Below are 11950 nucleotides of genomic sequence, written 5' to 3' on the forward strand. Positions count from 1 at the left end.
CTGTTTTCCCTTACGCCATAAACTGCATTGTTTATTGTGTTATGTAAATGTGAATGTGTTACTTTCGTGCCTCCAATTGGAGTACTGAAACCATTTATCTTGTAGACCTTAGTCATTGAAACATAAAAAAGAAGCCTTTCAGCACTTTAGGTCTGCTCTGCTATTCAATACAAGCCTTTGTCTTGATAGCATATTTCCATCGCCCCCTACGTCATGTGCCTAGAAATTTCTTTTTCCTTTTTAAATGTAGTTGGTAACATTGCTTCCAGTCTTCTGTGGTAGAAAAATTCTATAAACTGCGTGAAGAAATTTCTCCTCATGTCAGTACCAAATGTCATCGCCATATCCTGAAATTGTGACCCTATGTTCTAGTCACACCCCGGTAGAAGAGATATCTTCCCCTTATCCAGTCTGTCCACTCCTATCAGAATTTTGTATCCTATCTCTCTTCAATACTTTCGTGAACAGAGGCATAATTGACCTAATCTCTCCTCATACAACAGTCCAAGCATCTAGGAATCAGTCTGTGAACCTTTGCTGCAATCCCTTGATGTCAAGTATTTCCTTTCTTTGGTAAGGAGAACTAAGCTACCCACAATGCTCCACGTCTGGTCTCCTTGTATAACTGTAGTAAGACATCCTTTCTTCTGCATTTTTGCAATGAAGGCCCCAAATCCCTTGCCTTAACATCCTGAGTCCAGTTAGTAGAATGTCAGATACTATTCATCTACACAACTGCTCCTATTACATGGACTACATCAGCATTTTTCCAGTGCTCGTCATTATTTGTACAGCCCAAGCTGAAGTGTTTATCTGTGTACTGTTTAATTTCACCTTCCTTATAGTCCTCTTCATTCATTCAGAGAGACTTGTGCACGCCTATTATAAGGAGGGGAAAATCACTGGGCAATTCTACCTTTAGTTAGAAGTACTTTTGTAATTATTTTGCGTAGTATGAATCTCCCTTTCACCCATTGGTTATTTCCAGCACTTAATCAACTTAATCTTTCTACAGGCAAAAAGGTTTTCTACCCTGTCGTTTTCAGCTTGTATAACCCTGCCATTGTCTATGCCAACTTGGATGGTACTCCAACCATTGAACAGCAGCTGGTGAGTAGCTTCCTTTGAAATTAAGTGTATTTACTTAAATTTGAAAAAACAGATTGGATTATAAAGCAGCAACTAATTCTGGTGGTTGTTAAAGATCCCATGGCACAAAATACTAACCATCCTTGGTTTGCATCCATAGAAAATGAGAATTGCCTGTTCATCTTATCCTATGTTATCATGTAGATATAACGAGTAATGAGAAGTGAAAATAGAATATTTCCAAAGCCTTACTGAAAGGGTATGGAGTACTAAAGCAGGAAAACTTCTTACAACATTATTGGGGTTGGTGAGAAGAATTATGTATAGTTTTAGCTTCTTAATGGAAAGCAGGATAGATTTGGATATATATATATAGAGCTTTCACTAGATGGATTCTCAATGGAAGAGTTGTCTTTTGGAGAAACGTATAGATTGGACCTATGCTTTCCAGAGTTCAGAAGAATGACAGGTAATTGTATTGAAACATGTACATAAATCAAAAGCAAAATACTGTTGTTGCTAAAAATTTGAAATAAAATCAAAAAAACATTGTATCATTGTATCATTTTAATGCATGCATTTCTAAATGACAATAAATGAGGACTGAGAGTCCTCATAATCTAAAAAGAAAAAAAATGTTGGAAGTACACAAAGTCAGGCAGCATCTGTGAACAGAGAATTAGTTAACATTTCAGGTGAATAACCTTTCATCAAAAAGGAGCTGAAGTTGCCTGATCTTCTGAGTATTTCCAGCATTTTCTGTTTTTATGAGATTCCAAAGGCATTTGAAAAGGTCAGAATTGTGAGGATGTTTCTCATGGCAGGAGAATCTGAGCCTAGAGTCTGAACCCAGATTGTGAGGATATTTCTCTTGGTGGGATAATGTGAACCTAGAAGCCATGGTGTCTTGACAAGGGATTGTAGATTAAAGAATAAGGTGATATTTCCTTGAAGGTTGTGAATCCTTGGAATTCTGTATCCCTGAATAATTCCAAGGCTGACATGGATTTTCAGAAAATAAGGGGAAATGAGGTTACAAGCAATGAATTAGAGTTGAAGGTGATGATAGACTACTTCCAACAAGGTCTTTCCTGGTTGGGTCCATTCTTCCATTGTGATGTAATGAGGCTGGGAAAGGAATGGAATTCAGCAGTGTGTGCCCTAATTTTGGCTGTTCCTTTCCCTTCTTGTCAGAGCTCTCTGATGGCTGTTCTAGGTGATGCACACGGTTCAGTAATTCTCCTTCATGTTACAAGATAAAGCTCTGTAATGTTAGTCCCAGATCTGTCAGACTTTCAGGAGAATGAGCTCAGATCATTTTATGGAAGACTGTTTTATTTCTTTCACATAGGTACATAAGAAAGATTCTGGGTTCTGGCGAGATTTTGGATTTGGAATGACTTGTCAATATCGCTCTGATTTCCTCACAATTGGTAAGTTGTCAATAAAATGAAACTGCAGACAATGTCCTGTTGAATGGTTATCTTGTATAAGTTTGCAGTCAGGGGAAGGTGACCTTGTGGAGAATAGACAGTGCTCCTGATGGCAGTTTAAGTTAGATGATATTCTGTCCATCATTCCACTCCATTTTTTTTATATACAGGCCAGGACTGATGCAACAATGTCAACCAGAAATAAGTGATTTGCTGTGTTTGGATGGAAACAACAGGTTCTAACTGTGGCTCACTGGATACCACACCAACTCCTCTGAGCACATCTACAAGGTGCACTGCTGCAGGAAAGCAGCATCCATCAGTCAAGGACCCAGGTCACGCGCTGTTCTCACTGCTGGAATCTGGAGGGAGGAACAGGAGCCTCAGGACCACGCCATCGCATTCAGAAACAGTTATTATCCCTCAACCATCAAGCTCTTGAACCAGAGGGGATAACTTCACTTAACTTCACTCAGCTTCACTCACCCCAACACTGAACTGTTCCCATAACCTATGGAGTTGTTTTTAAGGACTCTTCATCTCATGCTCTTGATATTTATTGTTTATTTATTTATTGTTATTTTGTTTTTTTTCTTTTTGTATTTGCACAGTTTGTTGTCTTTTGCACATTGGTTGTTTATGTTGGTTCTGCTGTATTTCTTTGTATTTACTGTGAATGCCTGAAAGAAAATGAATCTCCAGGGAGTATATGGTGACATATAGTTTCATAATAGAACTTTGAATCTGAAGATTGTAGATCTGCGTCAAAATTTGAATGCACATAGCTGATGTTTGAAGAACCGGTCAGAAGGTGCCAGTCTTCCAAAGTTGCCAAATCACAGATGAGCTGTTAAGCCAGAGACCCATATTCCCTCTTCAGGTAGATGCAAAAGATCCCATGGATGAAAGCCAAATAATGTTGGATATTTGCTGCAGTCCCCTACCAGCATCTGTAAAAGAGATTATCTGAATTACTACCACATTGGTAACTGTGGGACCTTGCTTTGTCGAAATTAGCTGCCATGTTACTTGCCTGTAATTTAAGGCAAAACTTGGTGAGGATAGTGGAAACAAATTCAGTGAAGAGAAATCTGACCAACCAATGGAAAAGAGTAGGATCATGGAACTAACTTTCACAGAGCCAGCATATGCATGATGGGCCAGATGGGCTTCTACTTTGCTAAATGATTCTGGGAACTTGATCCTGGTGACTGCCAACCAGCCAATTCCCATATTCAACAAACCAAATGAGAGGTGATCAGAGGATGGAGTCTCCAGGCCCTCCACCAGTGGCATAGGGTAAGAGTCTGTGGCTCTTCTTTCCCTGTATCAGTTTTGACATTTTACTGCAATGGTGGGCGAATTTGGTGCTCCACCTATACTGTTGAGTGTTCAAATTCCTTTCAGGCTCTATATTATTTTTCAGTGAACTTCAGTTTAAATGGTCCAGGATCCATGAAGGATGCAACAGAGGAAGAGCTGGTTGCATGCAGTAGCACAAAAAGATAACACAGAAGTTCAGCCTGCAAAAAGACAATAGCAGCCAGAGAATATTTGAAGTTTCAGGCCAAGACTTTTCATCAGGGCTGTCATGATGAAGGGTTTTATCCCAAAACATGAGCTCTTTATTCCTTTCCATAGATGCTGCCTGACCTGTTGAGTTCCTCCAGCATCTCGTGTGTGTTACTCTGGATTTCCAGCATCTGCAGAATCTCCTGTGCTTATAATACACAGAAACGTTGATCAACATCTGCCACCTCATGATCTTAGGGCATGAAGTGGCTCCTGCACAAATTGCTCTATAAAAGAGTAATGTTGTATGGGACAGGTCTGATATCCTACACCTGACAATGCCACATCAATACATATTTATTTTTCTCATTGCAGGTGGTTTTGACCTGGATGTGAAAGGCTGGGGAGGAGAGGACGTCCACTTGTACAGGAGGTACCTTCACAGTGACTTGATCGTGGTGAGGACGCCGGTCTCCAGCCTCTTCCACCTGTGGCACGAGAAGCACTGTGCAGATGAGCTGACTCCAGAGCAGTATCGGATGTGTATTCAGTCGAAAGCCATGAACGAGGCTTCACAGGCTCACCTGGGAATGCTGGTGTTCCACGAGGAGATCGAGGCCCACCTCCGCAAGCAAGCCTACAGAACGGACGGTGACATTCCTGATTGAACTCAAGCTCCAGCACCCTGCCTTTGAAAGCTCTGTAATTTGTGGTCTTTAGACCAGGACCAGTTATGTTTCCTAATGGGACCACTGGTGTCAAAATGACAGATCAACTTTGCACTGTTTCAGTGTTTGCTGAATGGCACCAACTGGATGAACAGTTTACACATCTAATGGCTTAGCTCCAATGCATTGAGTCTGTCAGATACCCAGGAGTTTCTGCAATTGGGGAAAACAACTGTGTCACTTCTGTATGCCCTCTCGACAGCTTTCACCTAGTCTGTCTCTAAGCAGCATGCTAGTACTGTAGTTCCAGAGCAATAGGCTGCATGGGTCCAAGAAAGATAATGTTTTAGTTGAATTATCAGAATAATAGCTAGCCATGGAACAGTGTAATTCAGGACCATGGCTCTACCCTTTCGAAGGTGCCGCTTTGTTTCTATAGGACAACATGCAAGGTCAGGTTAAAGGTCAGTCAGGATTCAGGAACTGTTGTTGAGTGTAACTACATGCAAACTTGGCTCATTTAAATGTAATTTTGATTTTGAGTCAGAAGGCACTGTGTTCAAGTTCAGTTGGAGAGTATCCAGCCAAGATGGGATGTTCAACTGAGGATTCGTCACACATTGAGCTAGATGTTATAGAAAAGATCCCATGGATCAGATGAGCAGAGACACTTTCTCATTGTTCTGTCCAGTGTCTCCTCCCCAACCCTTACAACCAACAAATCAGTCAAGACATCTCCACTTATTGGAGGTGTCTTTTCCAACAATGCTTTTTTTCCCATATCATGTAAGGAAAAACTCGGTATAATCAGTGGGTCGTCAGGATCAAAATAGAAGAAAATAGAATTGTGAATAAGAGGTTTGTTTGTAGATATCTTAAGTATTGAATGGCATGCACTTTGAGTTGTCTTTTAGATACAAGGTGTTAGTTGTTACGTATGTTTTTTTTTCCCTGAATATTTTCTGTCCCATTAAAGTTTTGGGATTGTACACGCCAACAAATTTCGAAGCTATGTGGCTACAGCAAAGGAAGTGCCGTAAGCATAAAATAAAGTGACCCAGAATTAATTGTGTTATAGTGAACGTTTCAACAAACAATCTGAGCTGTGGAATGTTGGAATATTAATTATATTTTCAACCACTTCTCTAATTCATTTGAGGGGGTAGAGATGAGTGTCTGTGTAGATGTGGGAAGGTGCAACAGAAAATCATTCTGTCATTGCAGTTAACCAGATCTTACATTGTTTTTGTTTATTTCTAAATTGAGGGATCTTCCATTTCAAACCATCAAGAAAGCTACCAATCATATTTCTATAAGTACATATACATACACACACACACGCGCACACACACACACGCGCACACACACACACGCCCACACACACGCGCACACGCACACACACGCGCACACGCACACACACGCGCACACGCACACACACACGCACACACACACGCACACACACACACCACACACACGCACACACACACACACACGCGCGTGCATACGTGCACAAAAGCTACCCCTTCAACAAGACATTCACCAAAATCAAGCTAAAAACTGTTGAGGGACTTGTGTTTAGACCAGGGTTCACGTTGTAAGGCTTCCGTCCGTCAAAATTCAAGTTATTAGGTTACCTCTCCTTGATGAAATAAAGTACCACATCAGCTGGAAATCTGAATAAAAATGAAATGCATGTCAATTTGAAGAGAGAAAGTTAATGTTTCAGTTCAATAAAATAATTCCTTTTACCCCTGCAAATGCTACTTGACAACTTGAATCCCAACAGATTTTTTTTGTCTTGAGACAACCCTATTCAAATTTGCTTCATTGAACAAGGATCCCACTTTCCCCACAGCCATCATATGGGGCTACCTCTGATTATTCTGTATTTGCTTGACTAAAAGTCCCTGCCTCTGATGCAGAAAGCAGCAGAAATTGATCCCAAATCAAAAGGGAGACTCACAGCTTAATAAATTCCAGGGAGGTAGATAGAACTGTAGCTCTTACCTTCTGTAAATGAATACCAAGTGGTTTCAAGACCAGCGTTAGGACAGGAATGAATGTCATGTAGCTTGGTCCTAATATTAGCCAATTCAGATTAAATTTGCATTCGCCATTTACTGTGTCTAAATTAGGAGGCAGGCCCACACAATACTAATGAATGAATGAACAAACTCTTGTAAAAGATTAAATACCAAATTTTTTTTATACTGAAATTTGCTCTTAAGGTAATCATTCTTATTTACATTAAAGTTAATTAACAATCAAATGTTTATTTAAAAAAGTTACTAAGAAATTAAAGATACTTATAATACGTAAAATTACTTAAATTGCACAAGATATACAAGGTATTAAAGCAGCATTGTCAAATTATTGACTGAACTATATTTGAGGCATGATTTGCAGGAGTGAAATACTCCATGGATTAGATTATTAACTATTAACATTATATTTAAGATTGGTAACTAAAATTAAATCAGTAAAATTGTTTTTGGAGCAAACTCTGGGTTACAAATTACACCAGGCTATTTGTTAGTAAAGTTTCAGAGTTTATGATTTTATCCTTGGGAGCCGTACAGTTAATGTCGTTCCTTCCTTCAGATTGTTCTAAAGTGTTGAGTTAACAAGCTTCTGGTATCTGTTCTACTTGGATCCTCTGCTTCAATAACTACTTTGTACTCTATTAACAATATCGGAGCTGGCAAGTTCAACCTGATCTTTGATGGTATGGGATAATTGGTGCAGTTAAATAACATTTTATTTCTAATGTACAATTTTTTTTATAATATTTTACTCTGTGTGTACTCAGTCTGCTAGTTACCATCACTTTCTGATATTACTAGAGTCATAGAAAAGTAAAGCACAGAAACAGGCCCTTTGGCCCATCTAGTCTGTGCTGAAAAATTTAAACTTCCTACTCCCATCAACCTTTCTTCTTTTAAACACACTCTCACTCTCACATCCCTCTTGAGTGAAGAAGTTTCCCCTCATGTTCCCCTTAAACTTTTCACCCCTAACCCATGACCTCTAGTGGCTCTACCTAATCTCAGTGGAAAAAGCCTGTTTGCATATACCCCCTAATAACTTTGTATTCTTCTATCAAATTTCTCCTCAATCTTCTACGTTCCAAAGAATGAAGTCCTAACTTATTCAATCCTTCCTTATAAATCAGGTCCTCCAGTCCCAGCACATCCTTGTAAATTTTCTCTGTACTATTTCAATCTTCCTTGTATCATTCCTTCAGGTAGGTGGCCAGAACTGCACACAATACTCCAAATTAGGCCTCACCAACATCTAATACATCTTCAATATAACATACTATCTCCTGTACTCAATATTTTGGTTTATGAAGGCTAATGTGCCAAAAGCTTTCTTTATGACCCGATCAGCTTGTGAAGATTGCTACAGAAAAGAAATCTACTTATTAACAATAATGACACTTACCAGCTGCAATGTATACCAGAGCAAGACAAACACCTTCCTGTAGTGTGTAAATTCAGAGATGACCTCGCTTCTGTTTAGTAGGGAATAAGAGTAACAGTAAGCAAAAACCTTCAACTCTTTCAGAGCTTCTAATGTGTTTTGAAAGATGTCAGAGATGTCAGCTCAGGTGTGCATCTGCGGCACAAATAGAGAACACTTCACTTCTCACCTAATAAAGGGGATTTCTGCAATTTATCTCACTAACAAACTGGTTCCGAAACTTGCCCTCTATATAGCCTTGTAAGTAAGGAGTGCTCATGTTCTTAATTAAGAATAATTATATTTTCTTAATTAGTATTGATTTAGTACTTGTATAACCACTGACCCTGGACCACAGTTTTACTGAAATATAAATTATAAGACACTAGTTTATAGGATATTGTCCTAGCACCCTTTGTTTATACAGTGTAAATAAAGGACAAAGAGGAGATAGTGTTAACATTGAGATAAGGGTTCAATGTGGCCACTGCCTTTGGATATTGATGCTGTGCAAGTAGGTATACCTGTAATAACAGCCAATTCTTAGCTTCCAGCGGGGATCTGAACTATATGAATAAATGCAATCATTATTCTTTGCATGTAAAGTTTAAAGGAGTTTTAAATACCAAATATGCAGCCTAGGTCTCTAATGTGAGTCAGTTGCCTTGATTGGGCTTTTTTTTTGTCATGTTATTCGTTCTGTAGAAAGTAATTTCCATTGCTACCTGAAGTGCACAGATGTTTTCGGTGTGCCATTAATACACTGTGGAGACCATTTTTGTGCGCACTGAGAGCAAGCCTGATGGCTGTCTGATACTTCACATGAAACCTGGTGGTTGTTAAATTGTGCCTTTATATACTTTGCAGTATATTTTTTCAGTATTAAAATTATGGAAGTGAACAATACACCCAGCCAGTTAGTCATAAGACCATAAGATATAGGAGCAGAAGTAGGCCATTCAGCCTATTGAGTCTGGTCTGCCATTCAATCATGGGCTAATCCAATTCTTCCAGGCATCCCCACTGTCCTGCCTTCTCCCCATACCCTTTGATGCCCTGGCTAATCAAGAACCTATCTATCTCTGCCTTAAGTGCACCCAGTGACTTGGCCTCCTCAGCCACTCATGGCAACAGTTGATATTAGTCCTGTTGACTGAGTTCATTCCTGTCCATTCGGATATCTCAAATTGTTACTGAAGCATGCATCTATTTTAATGGTTGATTTTTGAAATTATAAATAACCTTGTGGAAGAGCGAAAGGTAGGTGGGGGGGGTGGGTGGTGGTACTGACCAGTTGGAATTTCTGGGAGAGGAGTATTGGCACAGAATATGACTTTTGCATGATTTGGGGAGGGGTGGCATGAAATAACCTGATGTAGTCTCTGGGCAGCCTCTCTATGCCTCACCCTGCAATGACTGTAGTATCAGATATTTAACACCAGAACACTGCATTCCAGCATGAGGAAGCTAAGATGAGGAAGTAGAGTTGGAGCATTTGTTGATCGCATGATGCCTTCATGTTCCAAGTAAAGGCTTCGGTGGTTCTCACCTATAGAGCTAGGAACAAGATGCCAGAGGAATTGGAATCGTTTTTTATTGTCCACTGAAAAGTTTGTCTTGCAAACTGTTCATTCAGATCAAATTATTACATAATGCATTGAGGTAGTATGAGGTAAAACAGTAAGAGAATGTAGAGTTAGTGGAGGGTAGGTAGATAATGAGGTGCACAATCCATTTTATTGTACAAAAGGTCTACTCAAGAGTCACAAACAGTGGAATAGAAGCTGTCCTTGACCCTGGTGGTATGTCATTTCAGGTGTTTTATCTCCTGCCTGATAGGAGAAGGAAGCAAACAGAATATCTGGGTGGGGTCATTGATAATGCTGGCTGCTTTGAGACAAGAAGAAGGATAGAGAGTGTCTGTGAAGAGGTGGTTGGTGTCTTATGTGCTGAGCTGTGTCCACAACTCTCAGCAGTTTCTTGCAATCACAGGCAGAGCATCTACCAAGCAGTGATGCATCCAGATAGATGCTTTGTATGATGCATCATTTAAAATACATTTAGACAGATACATGGATAGAAATGTTTTAGAAAGATATGAGCCAAATGCAGGTAAATGGGATTAGTTTAGGCCAACATCTCAGTTGTCAAGGAGGGCCTGTTTCCCTGCCCTGTGACTCTTAGAGCCTGAGAGAAAATTGTGAAACTACACGTTCCTGCCCTAGTAACTTTCCTTGGATTACACTTGGGAGCTTTTCAAAACTTTGTGCAGTAAAAATGTCCTGTTTATATGCAAAGGATCTTCAAACTATTTGTGGTCCAAGTAGCGTCTCACAGACATTGTGTCTCTTTCAGCCTTGCTTGTGTTAAATAGGGTGTTTACTGTCAGAAGGCTGTAAGAATTCTATCTCAATAAATGTTGAAGCACTGATTCTTGAGTTGTCTATTGGATCTTACCATACACAAAACTAAAATGCAGAATGGACTCAGGAGTAACTCGGCATATGATGAGCGGATTAGCATAACTGACTCAAAGGTTAATACATGGCCCCCCAGACTTGCTAATAAAATGGCAACTGAGTGTATGTTTGTGGTCTTCTGCTGCTGTAGCCCATCCACTTCAAGGTTTGACTTGCTGTGCACTCAAAGATGTCCTTCTGCACACCACTGTTGTAACACATGGTTACTTGAAGTACTGTTGCCTTCTTGTCAACTTAACTAGTCTGGCCATTCTCTGATCTCTGTCTTTAACAATGTGTTTTCACCCCAAGAACTGCTGCTCACTGGATTTTTTTTGTTTGTTTTTCACACCATTCTCTGTATCCTCCAGAGACTGCTGTCCATGAAGATCCCAGAAGATCAGCAGTTTTTGGGATACTCAAACCACCCTGTCTGGCACCAACAAATTATTCCATGGTCAAAATAACTTTGATCACATTTCTTCTCCCATTTTGACGTTTGTCTGAATAACAACTGAACCCCTTAACCATGTCTGCATGCCACATGATTGTGTTGGTGCCATATGATTGGCTGACTGGATATTTGCAGGTGTACCTAATAAAGTGGCCATTAAGTGTATAACGTATCTGAAAAAGTAACGATTAAAGCCACAAATGTTGCTGAGAGATAGATTGGCACAATGTAGTTTAATTGGAGAATAAAGTGCAGCACTCCTAATGAGGAAGCTTGTGGGTTTGAAGCACCAATCTTCATCAGTTAGAAGCAACCTGTCTTAATGAGGCTTTTCCTCCATGTCTGCTTTATTGGTCCAGAATCCAGTACCTACAGTCTCTTGTGTCCATTGTGGGGTTAAACCTCAGGACAGAAAAGATATTAATGTTCTACTGGCATACTGAAAAGAATACAATATGATGAAAGGTTCCATCCTTCAGAAGGTACATTAAAATCAAAGCTCTGTTGGCTCCCAAGAAGATGCTTTAGGGTTCATTAGTCTTGGCATTCCCCAATCAACATCACTAAAACACATCACCTGGTTATTGTCTTGAATTATTTTTGTTTTGTAGAAGCTTGCTAAGTCAAAAATAGTTGGGCATTTACAAATTTCCAATAGTGACTACACATAAAACACTAACGTAGGTGGGATGGGGGAATGAAGTGAGAAGCTGGAGTGTGATAGGTGAAGAGGTAAAGGGCTGAAGAAGAAGGAATCTGATAATAGTGGAGAGGGAACCACAGGACGGTGAGGAAAAGAGGGAAGCAGGGAGCCACCATGGGGAATGGGACAAGAGAGAGGGGAGGAATTACTGGAAATTAGAGAAGTTAATG

The 11950-nt window shown here is 39.9% G+C and overlaps 1 protein-coding gene across 7 annotated transcripts in view; it reads left to right on the top strand.

The window, feature by feature from the left end:
- The window catches only part of csgalnact2 (chondroitin sulfate N-acetylgalactosaminyltransferase 2), a 73769-nt gene extending 63174 nt beyond the window's left edge, over positions 1 to 10595 (top strand). For all 7 annotated transcript variants that reach the window (XM_072282678.1, XM_072282679.1, XM_072282677.1 and 4 more), the window contains 3 exons: positions 1016 to 1110; positions 2441 to 2522; positions 4410 to 10595. In XM_072282678.1, coding sequence (XP_072138779.1) covers positions 1016 to 1110; positions 2441 to 2522; positions 4410 to 4702 — 470 coding nt within the window. In that variant the 3' untranslated portion in view covers positions 4703 to 10595. The remainder of the gene's footprint in view (positions 1 to 1015; positions 1111 to 2440; positions 2523 to 4409) is intronic.
- Positions 10596 to 11950: the final 1355 nt, after the last annotated feature.

The sequence above is a fragment of the Mobula birostris genome, chromosome 18 (assembly GCF_030028105.1).
Source record: "Mobula birostris isolate sMobBir1 chromosome 18, sMobBir1.hap1, whole genome shotgun sequence".
In the NCBI taxonomy this organism is placed as follows: Eukaryota; Metazoa; Chordata; class Chondrichthyes; order Myliobatiformes; family Myliobatidae; genus Mobula; species Mobula birostris.